The following is a 19,581-nucleotide window of genomic DNA, read 5'->3' as shown; positions in this document are numbered from 1 at the left end:
TAAATTTTCATGGAAATAAATGTGGTCGTAGAAAAAGTAAAGTACACAACTCAAAAGTTTCAAGACAGTTATACATTCATAGAATTACTTAACTAACTTTTTCTAGTCATGCGTAATATGCTTCTTACAACTCTTGTTATGTAATATAGTAAAAATCCTATGAACAGTAGAGAAAACAGTAGAAAAAATACGACACACAAAATTTCAAACAAAATGCACAGTTATAATTAATCAAAATTTACACTGTCTATGGTCGTAATGCGTGTTGTAAAGCAATTACCTGCATTCTCAGTGAATACATAGCTCATTACGCATACGCGCGGTGAATAAATTACACAGTTTTCTTAAAAAAAGACAAAACAAAAAAGTTTTTAGCACGTTTCATATGGTCGTAAGCATAGTACCTAATGTATGTTGTAAAGATGTAAAGCAATTACGCACTCATGGAATAACGTATACTGTCTTTATGTATATTGTATATTGTCTTTATGGATGAGACACTAAAGTTCTGCATATGTCTTTTGATGAAGCCAAGCATTCTAAAAGCTCTCGATATTATATGATTTATGTGCTCTGTGAAACACAAACCAGCATCCAGCAACATTCCAAGATCCCTCACCGTGTTGACCGATTTCAATAGACACGAGTCTACTGAATAATCGAACAAGATCGTCGAATTGGTCCGAAAAAATCGCATAATATGATATTTATTCACATTAATCTCCAACTGATTATGTACACACCATTTAACAAGTTTTCGATATCTCTCTGAAGTAATAAGCAATCAGTCAGGGATCTTATGAGACGAAAGAGTTTCATGTCATCTGCGAACAGTAGAAAGTGACAGAATCTTATGACAGTTTTTATGTCATTGATGAAGCACAAAAATAAAATTGGAGACAAGGGTGATCCTTGTGGGATCCCAGAATTTACTTCAATACCCCCGGACAGAGTATCAGAAATCTTAATGAACTGTGTAAACCCAATCAAACGTTCCGAAATCCACTCGAGTAAGGGTGGTCGAAAGCCTAATGCTTCGAGTTTAGTAATAAGTAGCCAGTGAGGCAACCTATAAAAGCCTTAGCAAAGTCTGTATAAACTACATCGACCTGTGATCTCTCGCTAAACACTGATAGGGTCAAGTCTGTGAATTGTAATAAGAAAATTTGAAATTTCTTCAATATTTGGTGGCTTCGTCATTATTGTACTCTTTATTTTGTTCGCAGGATCCCAATGGTAACACAGAATCCATAGAAAAACAAGGTGCACCCTCTCATGAGGGTATCAAGCTGGGATGGATTCAAGGAGTACTTATACCATGTCTTCTCAACATTTGGGGTGTAATGTTGTTTTTGAGGGTATCATGGGTTGTTGCAGAAGCAGGAATAGGTGAGAGAATTCAAGTCATGTAATATGTCCACATTAAATTAGTTCATCTACATTCAACATTGAGAGCGAACTTCAAAAATATATAAAATTTTGTGGAGATTTATAGATAATATTTGTTTAATCTTGATGTCATGAAATTCAAATAATAACTATTATTTCATTCATGAATATTTATTCTCAGCTGTGACAAAAATTTTTATATGAATCAAAAGAAAATTCTTTGCCAATAGTTATTTCGATGTTGCAACACTATTTGCAAGTGGAAATTTAGAAATCATAATTTTACTCATTTTGAATATACATGACAGAAAATGAGGTACCTACTACGGAGTGCTAATTTTTTACAAATTATTGACGACTTAGCATGGCGGTTTTTTTTTCGTTGATAAAATATTTCGTCAGATTTGAAATTGTTGCTGTCAGTTGGCTAATTCGTTTCTTCTTATTCTCGAAAAATGTTTTCTCTAAATTCTTGATACTAGAAAAGTCCTTATTAGTGAAACTTGTCACTATACAGGGTGAGTCTTTGACATATATTTCAATCGAAGATCCCTGAGGCCAAAGGAAAAACTTTTTTCCTTGACCCCTCATTCCGATTCGGCTCGGTTGGAAAGATACAGGCTGTTGAAAAGCCATAAAAAATATTTTTTGTTATATCTCGCAAATGGAATGGAATCGAAGGAAATGCTTTTTGGAATATAGTTTTTTATTGATATGATGAATATTTTTCGAACATAAAATTCCATCAAAGTCCGGTCATCTCCAGAATACCCGCTATACTAAAATCGAATTGGAAACAATAATGAAGGAAAAAAAAGCGTTTCTTTCGACCTCGAGAATCTTCGGTAAATATATGTAGAACTTGAAGACTCAATCTGTATAGACTTTCAAAATACAATAAAAAACGTTTCGATATAGATATAACTCTGCTAGTTATAACATAAAAATAATTGAAAACATCGCAAATCTCGGATTTCAATTTCTTCAAATTATACTGCGTCCTACGCTTAACAGAAGCGTTGAACAAATTAGCGCATTTTCACTTAACAGCTCATTTCATCAAAATAATTGCCAACAGATAAGAAAATATACCTTATGCAGAGTTTATAATTTTTTTCAGGTGGATCACTTATTATAATAGGAATTTCAGCGTTGGTATGTGTCGTAACTACCTTGTCCTTATCGGCGATAAGTACCAATGGCGAGGTCAAAGGAGGTGTGTATTCTTTAATATAGTTATTTACTTTTTAAGTGCTAAAACTGAGATGATTATAATTGTGGTAGAGGAAAATTCTTATAATTTCTTTTCAATGTAAAAACATAATGCACATGGGTCCTCTACCAGAACGCCTATTAAAACTTTGGGAGGTAACCCGTAAATAAACCGTAAATCTATAAATTTAAATTATTGGTTCAATACTTATTCTTTTACCAGATTGTCGATCGATCGTTTCTCGAACAGATCATGTTACGATGTCTGTAAATTTCCAATTTTCAACCAGGAATCGTCTCGAATGATAAGATTCGACTCACTGATGACATTTCTTTTCTGTCTCTCCGTTGTAAACAGAAGAACTCTCAAACGGCAGAGCTAGGAATTTGATATTATCAGGGTAGGTTTAGATCTCGAATGCTACAGTCATGTTTATTAATGGGTATAGTCCGACTGGGGGTTCCGTAAATACGCTCAAAATTTAATTTTCTTGATAATTTCAAAACTACCAATTTAATCGAGATATAATTTCACATTTTGAGGTGAACTAACAATAACAAGTTCCATGCAAAATCATATTAATTTGGTTTCATTGCCACAACCCGAAGAATATTGAAAAAAATGACTCAATATTTCCGAGATTAGAACACAAACGGTGTTGAGTGTGAACGAAAAATAGCAATTTCAAGCTCGAAGAAGAAGAGCGTCCTAATTTCCTAACCCGAAGTCTGGGCATTTTTCTTCTTTCAAATAAATTAATTCTTTTCAAGGTGATTTTCCGATGTTTGGCCTATGAAACTACATGAATCAATGCGGAACAGCAACTAATAAAAAAATTTAAACCATACTAGTCAATACAAAAATCAAAAAGGACGATGCATATTCGAAAATATGTAGAGTTGTATTGATTATTATACGACAGTTATGAAATTCGGAAATGAGAATATTATCAATAGTAATACGAAAAGCTGGATCAGGGCTGCCGCCAGACATTTTGACGCCACGGTAAAATAAAATTCCGCCGCCTTGTTTTGCCTGAATTTTCTTTGAAGAAGCCTCTCTCATTCGGCATTCCCCTCAGGCATGTTTTCAATTTCTTTTGAAATCTAATTTTTTAACTTGAAATCACGTTGTCAAATTTATCAAAGGACGTTTTGTCGATTTCAACAAAAAACGTCCTGCATTGTTTAAAAGTACAACACTCTATAAGTCTAGTAACCAGACGACGTAGTTCTTAAAGGTGCATTTTATTTGTATTTTCATAACTATAGTTGAGAGCGCCTATTCGATTTGAAAAAAATTGGCTGGTAATGGTAATTTTATTATTTTACTGAAAAGAGTGGTATTTTCACTAGGAAAACATGTATCAAAAAATATGTGTTGTATTAGTAACTGACTGCGCCCCTCAAATTTGGCGCCCCGTCAAAATGTCCGGTTTGCCGGTCCTGGCGGCGGCCCTGAGCTGGAATGAGTTAAATAGTGGAGGAGTTTTGGACCCCTTGGTAGATATTTATGAAAATGTTTATTAGAATTTAAAGTTTCTGAAGATGACAACGATTCGTAAAACGTTTGTGAAGATCCTGTGGATTCAAGTGTGGTTAATAAGTTAACCACTTTCCTCTACATTACGCAATTATAAGTCTTGTTATTACTCAAATATTCTCGAATATGTTTCATCCAATTATTTCTCTACTTTTTCTCTTTTTCTAGGCGGAATTTACTACATTATATCCAGATCTCTGGGTCCAGAATTCGGCGCTTCAGTGGGCATAGTCTTCGCCTTCGCCAACGCTGTCTCAGCCTCCATCAACACCATAGGTTTCTGCAACTCGCTGAGTGAACTGCTGAAACATTACGGAGTCACCCTCATCGACGGCGGTGTTAACGACACAAGAGTTGTGGGACTCATTGCCATCATCATCATGATCATGATATGTGCGATAGGAATGGAGTGGGAGTCTAAGGCGCAGAATTTTCTGATAGCCATAATCTTGGCTGCGATGGCGGACTTTATGGTAGGCACTGTAATCGGGCCTACCACTGATGAGAAGAGGGCGCAGGGATTTGTTGGGTTCAATAGTGAGTATTAATTTGAAAATATTGCAAATTTAACACTATAGTTTTCAATTTTCTTTTCCTATATTCATGTAAAAAGCAAAACTTTATTGAACTATATTTAGTGGAAAAAGAAGTTCTTTATTGCACTAGTGCAATAAAGTTTTTATTGCACTCATCTGTCATTCTACTTCAACGTGCTGTCATCATGACAAACAAATATTTCAGCCTGAAGGAAATAACGATGTACAGTTACCAAGTACTAGTACGTTTACAGCAGTAACAAATCAAGAAGTGGATTCAAAAAGTACTTCCTATGAAATATTCATATTGAAAATTGCACCAATTGTTCATTAACTTTCAACATTGAGGGTAAAAATAAAGTTTGAGTTAAATTGTTCGTAACGTATTAGTTCCTGTTTCAAAGCAAATCGATATTGATAATAAAGTATTCAAGTTGCGCTTTTCATTTCCCTACACCTAGTGCCGCACCTCAATAAATCATTTTTTGCTTTTTGCATGAACGTAGAAAAAATGTTGTATGCAACTCGTGCAAAAATAAACATTCACTTTTTGCACTTGTTGCATAAATAACTATTTATGTTACGTATGAACAAAATCATAAAATAAACTAGCCGGCCAAACAGACATTATCAAGCTAGAAATGATATTTCCTGTCTTCGAATGCATAGTACTTTTTCGTTCCAAATGTCCCATAAAGTCTCAGTCCTGGCGCAAAGATGGCACCGCAGTGCCATACCACTTTTTTTCTGGTTAGTACCAATCTTCGACAATGAAGGAATTAGGAACCAGAGAGCCTGGTCTTTCCTAACCAATCACATACCAATCAGCGAACTTTCCCAGGGAGGAGATAATTAAGAAAATTAGCATCCAGAAAACCTTCACTATGCTAGTAGTAGTAAGTAGAAAAGAAGATTGGGAGGAAGTCCATAATCCCAGTTCTCAAAAAAAAAAAACCATAAAATGGTAAACAAATGATTCTAAATCACGAAGGGGACTGGCGGTGGAGTATTCGGGACTGTCATCAAATGATCACTATCATTTGACTGCTGTCTTTCTGGCAGATATACTTCCAATAGAAAGATGCGTGGAAATTAACCTAACAAGAAACTATCAGAAATGTGATATATTCTGATAGTCAGTCCAATCAAAGCACTGAGCTCACATATCATCGATTCTAAGATGGTATTAGAATGACGAAGAAAACTCAATGAAATAGCCAAAAATAACAAGTCTGGGTTTCCGGCTACAAGGGAATTTAAGGAAATGAAGAGAGCAACACACTTGTCAAAAAAGGAGCACACTCTCCTTTCATTGATCCTGAACTTTTCTTTGGTATAGGCAAATATACCTACAAGAAAGAGAAGGGAAAAACCGAAAGAGAAGCACTCTGTCAGAATCTGGGTTGTATCATTCCAAGAAGTTTCTTAGAAACTACCATTGTGCGATATCCAAGAAGTATCTGGATCTAAGCAAGAATATACTACACCTTCTCACTGGATTCCTCACAGGACATTGTCTCCTCGGGAAACATCTCATGAGAATGGGTCTAGCAGAAAATGACGAGTGTAGACTCTATTTCGAGGAGGAAGAAGTTCCAAGTCACCTGGTGATGGAATGCCTCGCCAATTAAAATTAATTAATTCAATGCCGTCATTAAAATTTTAATCCTTCAGTAGGAGGATCCTATTGGCTACCTGTACCGTTCAATTTAATGCGCAATTTAATTGCGGTAATGGTCATAACTCACTTGATGAATTAGAGAACGAGTCACAGACGACTCGTGCTGGAAACTTCATTTGCGTGAGTTATTACCTATATTACCGCTCGTTGAATAACATACTAATGTGTCAGCGTGACAAGTGATGAGTAAGGGTTAACCAAAGAGTCATTACACCGAAAAAGTTCTAATTGGTGGACAGGCGGATTTATTTTTGGATTTCACGCATTCCAATATGTGAAATTTCAGGAGAAATTTAATTTTTTTTGCTGGAACATTGAATACAAGATAGTAATACTTTCAATGCTCCTTTGGTTTTTCAACAGGAGAGGAAAATTCATTGACATATAAATAATATCAATTTATAATCCTCAATATTTTCGAAATAAAAAAGTTAAGTGAGTTAATTGACTTGTAAACAAACCAATCAATGCTGGTGGTTTTTTCATCGCCTACTTTCATTTACAGGCTCTCGAATACCACGCAGGACAAATTGATTTAATTAAAAAAATTGCTCTTCCCTTCGGTTGAGGAGGTGTATTGATTTCTTCGATGAGGATGAAGTAAACATTGTGTTGTTATCTACTCAAAGCTCATCAAGTTGAACTAGGAAATTAATTTTTTTCAACAAGGTCAGGGAAAAATTCATCATAGAAAAACGATAATAAAAACACTGAGCCAATGGGGGGAACACTATTCTTCCTCGTCTTTACTTCCCTACAAATTCAACTCCAATACGTTTTTGTAATTTTGTAAAGATATTATCTATCTTTGATTTATACATGTGCTACGTGCAATAAAGAAAGAGTGTGATTCCTATAGAACCACTTTTGACATAATACAAATATTCATACTTACCAGATACCCTTTTCCATATACACCATGTAGATGTTTAAGGTGGTTGCGAACACAGACCGACAGACAGACACGAAACTAAAGTTGTTAGGAATGGTCTGAAATCTGATTTGCAAGGAGAAGATTGAATATCAAAAATTTCGCAGAAGTGATTACAAAGCTTTTTGCAACTCCACTTAACTTGGAAACAATTATAGTGAAAACGAATATTGCTTTCGGATCATCAGTTTCGAAGATTTCAGAGGCGTATTTTTCAGGTGAAAGTAAGACTTTTTTCATAAACGTTTCGTTACTGTACTACAGAGGGTTAGAGTTTCAATTTTTTTTTAGTTTTTTCTTCATAGCTCCTTCAGTTTTTGAGATACTGAGATCACATTGGAAATATAGATTTCTTGGTTTTAGTTGATGTTCAAGGAACTTGTTATTTAGATCACAAACCAAATACGTTTTTCGTTTCATTCTGATGATAATAGGTTCCTAACTTTAGTTGAAAAATTTTAATTGTAATTAAAGTAGTGAATTCCAAAAAAAGATTTCACTTTTTTCTCGATAACGATCACAGATGGGTAAAAATAACAATATACAAAAAAAATATTGAGTCTTACGTTGACCTGAAAATTATACCCCTGAAATTTTGATACTGAATTTTGAATCATCCCGTATATGAAGCTGCAATAGGTAACACAGAATTTAACATTCCAGTTGATAGGTAGAACCATAGTATATATATATACAGGGTGGCCATTTGAAAACGAAACAGACGAGATTACAGACGAAATAAAGTTTTTTGATAGAAATGCTCGGACAGGTCGATTTCTGTTTCGAGGGGGACAACTTAAGATGTAGGTTAAGGACGCATAGCGCTTCAACCCTTGCTACTACAACCCTCACCCCCAAATTTTGAATAGGGAAGATGGGGTGAGTGATACCTCATTTGAAAGGTATTTTTATACTGATTTCAGCACAGTAATTGTTTTTTCATTTTATGCATTAGTTCTCGAAATATTCTTAACTAAGTATTTGAAAATGAAGTGGTGTTTTCATGGCACTTGTAGTGTTTTGTGAAAAATCGACATTTTGAGCTTCAAAACAACCATGACTGTGGCTTCCTTCTTAACTAACTAACGCATGAATATTTCGAGAACTAATGCATAAAATGAAAAAACAATTACTGTGCTGAAATCAGTATAAAAATACCTTCAAATTGAGGTATCACTCACCCCATCTTCCCTATTCAAAAATTGGGGGTGGGGGTTGTAGTAGCAAGCGTTGAAGCGCTATGCGTCCGTAACCTACATCTTAAGTTGTCCCCCTCGAAACAGAAATCGACCTGTCCGAGCATTTCTATCGAAAAACTTTATTTCGTCTGTAATCTCGTCTGTTTCGTTTTCAAATGGCCACCCTGTATATATATACTATGGTAGAACTTGCTAAGTTAATTTTGAATCTTCCAGTGACTGTGTTTCAAGACAATTGGGATGCCCGATACAGACCACACGATGGAGTAGTATATGATTTCTTTCAAGTGTTTGCAGTATTCTTTCCTTCAGTTACTGGAATTCAAGCAGGAGCTAACATTTCTGGAGATTTAAAAGTGAGTATTTCCGATTGATTTTGAATGTTGTGCAAGAAATATTTCTTTCTGTCGAATTCAGAATTATATTGGAGATTTGGAAGAAAATAAACGAACGATATTAAATGCATCGAATTATTAGCAATTCACACGAAATTACAGATATGCCGATAAAACGCATTTTGTGGGTAAACATGTTTGTATTTTGTCACTCAGGTCATCTGTTGTTGGTGTTGTCAATATTTGCGGGTCAAAAAATGAATTTATCAGGTGTTAATTCTCTCACATGAATGGGGACAGAGCTGGATTGTGCAATAATGATTATTGAAATTTTTTTGAGCGTTAATTCTCCGTACCGATCACAATGTCTGTATTTTTAGAATTTTATTAGCCAGGAATTGCCTCAAAAGATGATGTTAAACTTACTGATGACACATCCGTCCTCAAGTTCGATTCTTTCAGACCGATCGGTCGTGTATATATAGAATAACTATTCCAAGCTCCGTGAAAAAAGGAAATTGGAAAAAATGAAGAGAGAACTGACGTGGAGTCTGGAGCTTTTGAGCGCCCATTCATTCATGCGCCAATTGCACGGCTGGCCGTATACACGATAACATTCGAAGTGAAAGACCAAGAATTTTGAAATTTTCAGGTTGGGTTCGGATCTTTGCAAGATCTTAACCGATCTTACAAATTTTAAGTTTCAATGTCTATCCGGTAGAAAGTTATCGTGTGTATAGATGGACGGACAGAAACGAATTCGAAGATGGATTCGTCATCAGTGAGTTCAAAATTAACGAGGGCTGAAAAATCTTTAGATATATCTAAATATATACAAAAACATACAAAAATCAATTTTTTCGGTTAGAATTGTGCATTATTTTTTGATATATTCTCCCCCAATTTCAATTCACCCTTCACCTACATATATTTCTCGATAATGCGATGGGTCCAGTATATTCTTCTATCTCAGTGGATGCTGTCCATTCATTAAAACCGTTTAACATCACGAGATTTTACCTATCACATATTCACATAATTCTTAGAACAAATAAAAATTCTAACCTCAAATTACACCATAACTTGATGTAATATTACCTGTTCCATTCAGATACTCTGTAGCGTAAATTCAAATAGCAATATTTCAAAACGTTCTGAACAGTGGCGACGCCAGCTTTCCAGTATGGGAGGGCTAAGAAGGGGCCAGGATTTCAATAAGAGAACCAAAATTTTTGGGAGAAAATCGAAAAAATTATATTATAAGTATATCATGAATATTTCATAAAAAAGGTTTTGTGTTGGTAACGAAAAATAAAATATTATTGAAAAAATGAAAACATAAAGAAAGCTTTTTATGTAATACTAAATATTCATATATGTATCTGAAGACAATAAAAAAAACAAGAAAATTATAAAATATTATATAATATAAATGAAGAAATAAATTCACTCAGGGATTAAAACGGGTAATGATAAAAAAATTCATGGATGAACTGGCGGAATAAAAAATGCAAAAATCACAAGCAGGCTATGATATTATCGATCAGAATGCCGACAATGTGGCACCTCTGAAATTTTTCATTAGAATTAGTACAAATTTCACTCATTTTGACGGTATTCACTACTTTTAATGTCTATATTATACGTTTCGAAAAATTGAGGTCAAATAACCTTTTTTCCAGGTAGGTACGTACATCTTGTTTACATTGAATTCATTTCGTATTTTTTTGCTTAGTATATATTTGAGAGGGTCAGCAAAAATTTAGGGGGGCGCTTCCCTGCCCCCCCGTTAGAGACGCCATTGGTTCTAAAATAGAACTAGCGGTTGACTTGGTGGAATGGATGGACGCATTGACCATAAACCGGCCCTGACTATCCGGAATAATCCGGATGAAAGTGGAGAAAAGCGGGAGAGTAAATACCACTTGATTAATATGACCCGAGTACAGAAAAAATTTCATCTGCTAAAATTAATTTTTACTACTCTAAAACTTTGTGGGTTAATTTTTTTTCAGTGATAGGAGCATTTCGATAATGTCCGTCGATTGTTGTTGATTATTCAGTTCCAGATTTTTGTAGAAATATATAATTATAGGGAAATTCTCTCCGTTGATTTCTTGTTTTATTAACAAAAAAAATATGTTTAAATAGAAAATCTGCCATTCGTTATAAAAATTTCTTAGCAGATTATTTCAGCGCTCGTTCGCTGTTTTCAATATACAGGATGATTCACTGCGATGGCTTATTAGAGATTTATTAATTTCAAGCTGAAGATTTGCATAAGGGGATTCGAGACAATGATCGTTCTCCCTAAAATATTTTCAGATCTGCACAACTTCCGGTTATACCAGAAACAAGCTACTCCTTTTTTATTTCAAATGATACACCCAGTATATTATAACATTATTAGATAGCTTATTTGATGACAATTTCAGCAATATGTTAAATCTTGATTGAAACTCAACGGTTCATGAGTTGATGGGATTCTCATGAAAACATCTGTGGCGACGAGGACTAACATATTTTTTGGATAATTATGCAGAAAAATTTTCTTCGAAAAAACCTTTTCAATTTTTGATCCTGCAAATACATACTATAAGAAGACTGCTCGCGGTTTGCATGGGAAAACTCAAGATTTTCAAATAACAACCTATATTTTTTATTCTTTCAGTTAATTCTAGGTACTCGTATGAAAAGAATGGGTTAACTTTAGCAAACCCTAACATAAAAACTTTGAGGGTTATCGAGGATGAACTCGAAACTTCTAACTGAGTGGAAGTAGTTTGTGACATATTATGGAATATCGAATATAGAAAAAAATTTCGCAACATTTCTGTGGTCACATAATAAAGAAATAAGTTTTGAGTATTTATATGAAATAATAATTTCGACCTCCGCGCAAAATTTGAAGCTGATCGTCAATAGGAAAAAGATCAAAGACAATTTTAGAGAAATTTTAAAATATAAAACCAAATATTTTCGTGAATGAGGATTTCATTGGGTTAAAATTCACTGTCAGAATAACCATTTGAAGCTTTGTATCAAACTTAGTGCAGATAGTTCAACCAGAATCATTGAAAATAAAAAAAAAACAACAAAAACCTGATATCTCAGTAACAACAGATCTGATCAAGTTGAAATGTTGCGCGTAACATATGAAATAAAGATTTCAAGCTCAGTGCAAAATTTTGATCCGTTCTCAACAACGGAAATAATAGAAAATAAGCTATCGAATATTAAAAAATAATGAGACACCCAATTTCTTGATACACTGATACATTGACCTAACTCTTGTTAGATGCCCCGGCTTAATATAGGTATATGTATATCAATTTATATTTTTTTTCATAGGACCCAGCATCGGCCATTCCCAAAGGGACGTTTCTCGCTTTGGTGATTTCCATGATATCCTATGCTCTTTTTGTCCTTTTTGCTGGTGGAGCTGCATTGAGAGATGCTAATGGAAACGTATCGGATTTGATATATGGAAATATTACAAGTTGTCCAGATCCTCATTGCGAATATGGACTTTATAACAGTTATCAGGTGAGTTTGACTTATAAAGACCAAAGGAATCTGAATTTCGTTAATCATTCAAGAACACTAAAAAATTTCATGCAACATATAGGTTGAAATATACATGAAAAATACTATATTCGCTATAGTGATGTTATACGAAAACTTATATGTAGGGATTTATCAAGCAAGCCAAGTATCAACTGTCAATAGTTCATGTTTCTATTTCAAAAAGTTGATATTTTCGGTTCTTTTATAAAATAAGTTTAATAAATAAAAGTGTTTTTTGCAAGGTTCCTTCTCATTTCATCATTTTTTATTGATGTGACACAACATAACAAAACTGCTAAAAATCAAGTAGCTTGATATGATTTAAGTACTTGATAAATAAATAATTGTCTTGGCTTGACTTGAGATTGAAAAACTACTACTTAACTTGAAATCGAGTCAACCTCAAGCCAAGTAGCAGGAAAATCAAGCCAAGCCGTGAATCGCTACTTATATGATTGATAATAACAATAAGTGTTACCTGAATAAAGAAAGTACATTGACAAATCGAATTGTATATGGAAATACGTAGTAATTTAGATGCAGATCCGGCTTGTACTTTATGCTTAGTAAGTTTTTCTATTTACATTACATATAATTCAATAAAAACAAATTCAGAAGAGCGAAGCGCCATCACCATTAGTAATATCAATAAACGAGTACTACAGTAAGTACAAAAATAGTACACATATGATAAACAATATCGTATTTACATCGAAAATTTGAATAATTTCAATTAGAACTATAAATATTTTCCATCGTGATTCAGATTGAATTCGAATTTAGAATTATATTGGGGATTGAAGAGAAAATAAACAAACGATATTGAATGCATCGCAATATTAGCAATTCACATGAAATACGGATATGCCGAAAAAACGTATTTTGACGAGTAAAGAATTGAATTTATCAGGTGTTAATGCTCTCACATGGATGAGGACTAATAGAGCTGGATTTTGGAATGAAAATTATTGAAATCTTTTTGAGCGCTAGTTCAGAATTCAAGCTATATGCAAAATTCATCGCTGCATTAGAACCATAGGAAATTAAAGGAAAAGAAATACCCAATATTTCCATGAAAATTGATGTGATCCGAATGAGATTTTGTGTGTAAATAGAATAACTATTTTCGAGCAGAATTTCTTGTTGATTGCGTTGTCGGAAATATATGTATAAGACTTAAGCAGGATATCGAAAACATTTATCTAATATTTTCGTATAACACATTCGAAAGAGTTCAGATTTTACAAGTAAATAAAGATTAACAATTTTAAGGTTTTTGAAAATTTCATTTTGTCCACGTCATCACACATATCCAATACCTATCTGTGATTTCCAAGATTGCAATTAGCGCATGAATGACGAGCTCTCAAAATCTCCTGACATCACTTCAGTGCTTTCCTCATTATTATTGATATTATTGCGGTATGGGTGTATCCTCGTGTTTTTATTTTGGTTAGTATAACGGACGAAATATTTTTACTATAATATAAGAAGTTCAAACAATCTTCACTGATGTGAAAAAACATTCAATTATCTGAAAACACGGATTGAAGGTCGAAATTTTTAATGACTGAAATTACAACATGCTTCAATATGTAACTATAAAATGCTCCAAGTGTTATATCTTGGGGGAACACACCTACGTATACTACTCAACTGTCTTCCATTATTGCTTTTGAGACAGTATCTTATGTGTAATATACAATTATGTAGATATTTGACATACTTATTAATATGTCAAAAAAGTACCAGGAATCAGTCAATGAAACTAAAAAACAAGTCCCAGAGTTTGTGTAACGAACTGATAGAGTAGATAGTACTATCGTAAATAGGAAGTAGTATCCTTCAAGTTTTTCATTTTCGAGACACAAGTTGTTAATGTTGGAAAAATTATCTTGTTTTGCAATCATTCCAAAATGATGTTTCTCACATTGCCATTGACATAGGTAGGTAATATGGTTTCTTGATATTACGCCACTGACATTGTGGCAAATTCTTTGACGGAATTCAACTTCATGATTATTATTTCTCAAAAACGAAAGCACTATATCTACCTTTTTTTGAGTATCAAAAAAGGAATAAGTAGGTATAGTATATCCAAAGTCACTTGAACTAGTCCATAAAAACGACATAGATATCCCTTTGAAGTGAGAACAGCGATCCGCTGAATACCAGGGTTTATTTGAAAGTATTTTTAGGCAATGAATTCATTGGCCCCAAAGGAATTTCTGGAAACATAAACATCCCTTGTATGATCGAAATAGTCAGCTTCCTCCAAGTGACTTTGAATATACTATACTCGAAAATAATTTTTATCAAAAAATCAAAATGAAGTATATGATAAATATAACCACCATTATTTACTATAATAACTATAAGCTGTTTTGAGTCTATCAAAATATCTTCAGCCATTTTGGAAAAATAAAAAAACTGTGTCTCGAATGTGAAACGAGTTAGGACTCATTGTTGAGAGAAATTTGTTTTTGCTTTCAATCTATCGTATTAGTTTGTAACACCTATTCTGGGACACCCTGTAATAGATTAATGATAAATCTCAAGGTATTTATTCAATTCATTGATAATAAATCAATAATTGTTAGATGTGTTCAATGTTTATTTAGAAACCAAATTTGATAAACTGGTGTGAACAAAGGTTTCGTTCTATCCAGTTGAAGTCATTACTGATATGGGTAGCGTATCTTACTTAATGTACAGGGTGTCCGGAATTCGATGAAAGCATCTCGAGAACAAAAAGATTTTGAGGAAACAATTTTCGACGATCTCTTTTTTTGAAAAATAATCGGATACAAGGTTACCCAATAATCACGAAAATAGAAAAAACTTTCTTAGTCCGGATCTGATTTATTCGATTTCAGAAATATCGGAGAAAATTTAAAATCATTCGGTTGATGAATTAATTCAAGAGTTATTGATCTATGAAATTTCACACATAATGTGAACATCACCCTGTATTTCCTGACGGAAGATCTCAGGCGGTTGAAATATCTTCATACGAGTCCTCCATGATGACTTTCATTCATGGTATCCGTTTGTCGCATTTTTGGGAAAACCTGTATATCAATTTATTGTTCGATAGGATGTTATAAAAATTGAATCATTATATTTTTTTTAACAGTTCTTTCTCAATTTCTCATTTTTTTACTACCATTCCTACAACCGCCAACATGCTGGGTTACCAATTGATGGAAATGAGTCCATTTCCCTATAATGTTTTCCTATTTACGTCTTGTTTTCCTGCCGCGAAAGTATATAGAGCAGGAGTGACACACCCCGTCTGTGTTACCAATTAAGTTTGATGCATGGCATGTTCAAGAATATACAACATGATGGGGGTTTTCCATCGATTATAACGATGAAAGGTGGTGCGCAGTAACACGTGATAAGAAAAGCAACTTGTTTACCAACAGGAATATGCATGAGATGTATCGAAGTGGAAGGTGAAATTTCCAATATGATTTTGTTTTTCCAGATGATGACTATCATGTCGTCTTGGGATCTTCTTATTTACGCAGGATGTTTTGCTGCAACCCTTAGTACGGCCCTTACGAATCTTCTGTCTGTTCCCCGCTTGATACAAGCCTTGGGTATCGATAAAATATATCCAGGACTCATTTTCTTCTCCAAAGGATATGGAAAATCTGGAGAGCCTTACCGAGGTTACTTCCTCACCTTCATCGTATCTGGAGCTTTTCTCCTCATTGGTTTGTATTTATTTTTTGTTTTTATCGTAGTTAACTATTCAATTTCATGCAATTACATAGGCGTATAACTTTGGTGTCACCGTTTTTTTCCGATATTCGAGGATTTATTGTAAAAAAACTGGAGATACAATTATGATTCAAAGTATTGTCCATCGCTGGCCACTACTATCTCCGGTCTTTCGAGCAGTGTACGAATCCCGAGTTAAAAAAATTGGTCATCTTTTGAAGCGATTCACGAATCGATCCAATTTTTACTTCTTCATAGGACGGAAAGTGCTGGTCAACCAGACCGTGTGCCATTAATCGAGATAAGCGATAGTCTGAGGGAGCAACGGGTGGGATAGGACTTCCCATTTCAACCATGTGTTGACCACTTTCGAAACATGTGATTGTTTCAGTTGGTTTTAACAACTCATAATACACTACGCCGAGTTAGTTCCTCCAAATACTGAGCATGACCTTGAAACCGTGAATATTCGGTTTGTCCGTCGAAGTGGAGGCATGGCCGAGATATCCCCATGATTTTCTACGCTTGGGATTATCGTAATGAACCCATTTTTCGTCACCAGTCACAATGCGATGCAGAAATCTCTTCCATCTTTGCCTTGTAAGCTGCTGTACACAAGCCAACAAACGCCGTTCAACATCTCTCGGCTTCAACTCGTACGGTACCCAATTTCCTTCTTCTGAATCATTCTCATGACTTTCGGGCGTTTTGAAATGGCTTGTTGCCTCACTTCCACTGATCCTACTATTTGACACGAGTCTTGATCAAGTAATGCCTCCAATTCTGCATCTTCGAGAACCTTCTCTTTTCCACCGTCATGCTAGTCTTCGAAGTCAAAATCAAGGTTCTTGAAGCGTTGAAAGTACTCTCGGCACGTTTTTTTCACTAGTAGCGGCCTCACCATAGATATTTAAGAGCATTCGATGAACATCCACCGCAGATTTCCTTATACTGAAGTAGAAAATTAAAACTTCCCGTAAATTATGAGAATAACTTCATGATGCAAACACAAATCGACTAATATTTCGATGGCGTTATGTTTACAAATACCTAAGTTTATTGTATGACATCTAGGATCTATTTATTTGGACTGCTATCTATTGCAAAACGGCGAAAGCAAAGTTTTACACCTAATAGCTACCGAACGTTAGACTCGGCTGAATTTATTTTGTGAATGGTTACATCAGTAAAAAGGGTCCATACAAAAGAGTGGATCATGTTTTTTTTAATCTTAATGAAAATAAAGACCAAATAAGCTATTCAGTAACTATCAATATATTTATGACATATTAACCATACAGTATACATAATACAGAGGCAATACTCAAATAGTTTCAAATAGAGCTCTAGTAATCAAGCCTACTAGAATGTATTCAGTTTTTAATTTATCTGAATCCTTTTTTACCGATCGTTCCTATATAATCAACTTTAACGTTACTTTGGGTATCTTCAAATGGTAATTTTGCGTTACATTTCGTGTGTATAGCTTAAATTCTAGGAATACCATTCAAAATCTGAAATAATTCGAATTTTCAGCTGAAATCAACGAAATTGCTCCTCTGATATCTAATTTCTACTTGGCCTCTTACGCCTTGATCAACTTTTGTACCTTCCACGCAGCCTTTGTCAAACCTCTAGGCTGGCGACCAACCTTCAAGGTAAATATTGGTCCTAAGAAAAACATAGTCACCCGAACCATTTTTTAGTTTAACTGTAGTTTTACTATTTCAGTACTATAATATGTGGTTAAGTCTTGCTGGGTTCGTCACCTGCGTGGTGATCATGTTCATGATCAACTGGCAATCATCCTTGGTCACATTCATCGTCATCCTGGGTTTGTACCTTGTAGTGGTCTACCGAAAACCAGGTAAAGTGTTGAATTCAAGAAGGTGTTATTGGAAGATTATCTTGAATTATTTGCAGACGTCAACTGGGGATCTTCGACTCAAGCCCAAACTTACAAAACTGCTCTTGGTATGGCACTCAGACTGAACAATATAGGTGAACATGTTAAGAACTACAAACCCCAAATATTGGTCTTATCAGGTTCTCCTAAAGCAAGACCACCTTTGGTCGATTTCGCAAATCTAATTACAAGGAGTAATTCTCTTCTGATTCTTGGAGACGTAAAAGAGGTAAGAACCATGTTTGGTTAGCTGAATTTTTTTTTAAATGATGATTTTTTTTCAGAAACGCATTCCACATAGAACTCGGGCTACACGTATGAATTCGGTATATGCCTGGTTGAGAACTAACAAAATCAAAGGTTTTTACACTATTGTCGATAATATGAAATTTGAGGAAGGTTCTAAGGCTTTGATGCAATCTTCTGGAATTGGGAAGTTAAGTCCTAACGTTCTGATGTTGGGCTACAAAAATAACTGGATGACTTGTAATAGAGACGACTTATTGGCCTACTTCAATATATTGCAGTGAGTATTGTACATTATGTTTTATTAAGTGTCAACTAATCTAAGCGGTCGTTTTCTGAACAGATGTCACTATTATTTCGTCACAATGTCAGGAAATTTTGAATTCTGACCAGGCAATTTGTGTACAGTACAGAAAAACTTTTGGATCTTATAAAATGACGAAAGTCTGGCCGTCGTGAGTTTTTGGGCTATAATACCATACTCCTTGTAATACTCTTCTATCTGTTATTTTGTGGTTGCATTTCTTATTGTATTCATTGTGATGTCCTCATATTCTTTTGTTGTTACATTCCAGATTGTATTAACAGTGAAGTTCCTCGTCATCCTGCTTCTGTCTCATAAGAATGTTTTTTGGACATTAAGATAACACCGCGAGAATCATTTTATAATTTTATTTTTCTCGTTTTTAATGTTCAATTACCGTTTTCAATTTCTGTCATCATGCGTATTATTATGGACCTGAAATTTTTTCAGTGCTGCGTTTGACTATCGACTGTCTGTGACTATTCTCAGAGTCGAGGATGGCCTGGACTATTCCAGGATAACGGAAGATGACGAATCAACAGGTAACGCAAATGGAACGATGGACCAAACCATTCCTCATCCTCCATCTCGCACGGATCTTAGAACTTCCAGTAACATGATGCATGCTGATTCTAACCTATGTTTAGCTGACTTAGTTGGATCTGGTAGTGAGAAAATTATCATATCGCCGTCATCAACTTCTATCACCTTGTGTAAGGAATCAATAATTCATTTTAAAGATGATGTGTACTGATTTCACACAGGTTAAGTGCAGAAGTAGTTTGGTATTGTTTCCAAAAACATTCTACATCATTTAAAAACTAAAAACACAGCAATAAATAAATCTTGTTAGCACCAACCTTCAAAAGATGCGTGTGAAGATCGAGATATTGAAGATTAGGTGTCTATACATATCTTATATTTTGAAAACTTGATGAAGACGATTTTTGTGTATTGATACACCATTTTTTTATGGAAAAAAATTATGTATCAGGTGTCCCAA

At 34.5% G+C, this 19,581-nt stretch overlaps 1 protein-coding gene across 2 annotated transcripts in view; it reads left to right on the top strand.

Moving 5' to 3' along the window:
* Nucleotides 1–19,581, top strand: part of LOC123688668 (bumetanide-sensitive sodium-(potassium)-chloride cotransporter) — a 28,499-nt gene that overhangs the window by 4,178 nt on the left and 4,740 nt on the right. Inside the window, exons 2-12 of one of the 2 annotated variants that reach the window (XM_045627302.1) lie at nucleotides 1,227–1,389; nucleotides 2,510–2,605; nucleotides 4,313–4,681; nucleotides 8,708–8,847; nucleotides 12,178–12,372; nucleotides 15,884–16,115; nucleotides 17,659–17,780; nucleotides 17,854–17,989; nucleotides 18,046–18,257; nucleotides 18,313–18,554; nucleotides 19,029–19,120. In XM_045627302.1, coding sequence (XP_045483258.1) covers nucleotides 1,227–1,389; nucleotides 2,510–2,605; nucleotides 4,313–4,681; nucleotides 8,708–8,847; nucleotides 12,178–12,372; nucleotides 15,884–16,115; nucleotides 17,659–17,780; nucleotides 17,854–17,989; nucleotides 18,046–18,257; nucleotides 18,313–18,554; nucleotides 19,029–19,120 — 1,999 coding nt within the window. Of the gene's footprint in view, nucleotides 1–1,226; nucleotides 1,390–2,509; nucleotides 2,606–4,312; nucleotides 4,682–8,707; nucleotides 8,848–12,177; nucleotides 12,373–15,883; nucleotides 16,116–17,658; nucleotides 17,781–17,853; nucleotides 17,990–18,045; nucleotides 18,258–18,312; nucleotides 18,555–19,028; nucleotides 19,292–19,581 lie in introns of both variants that reach the window. The other variant, XM_045627294.1, reaches the window with a different exon arrangement.

Source organism: Harmonia axyridis, chromosome 1 (assembly GCF_914767665.1).
Source record: "Harmonia axyridis chromosome 1, icHarAxyr1.1, whole genome shotgun sequence".
In the NCBI taxonomy this organism is placed as follows: Eukaryota; Metazoa; Arthropoda; class Insecta; order Coleoptera; family Coccinellidae; genus Harmonia; species Harmonia axyridis.
Note: the sequence above shows the minus strand (reverse complement) of the source record. Positions and strands in the feature narration are given on the sequence as shown.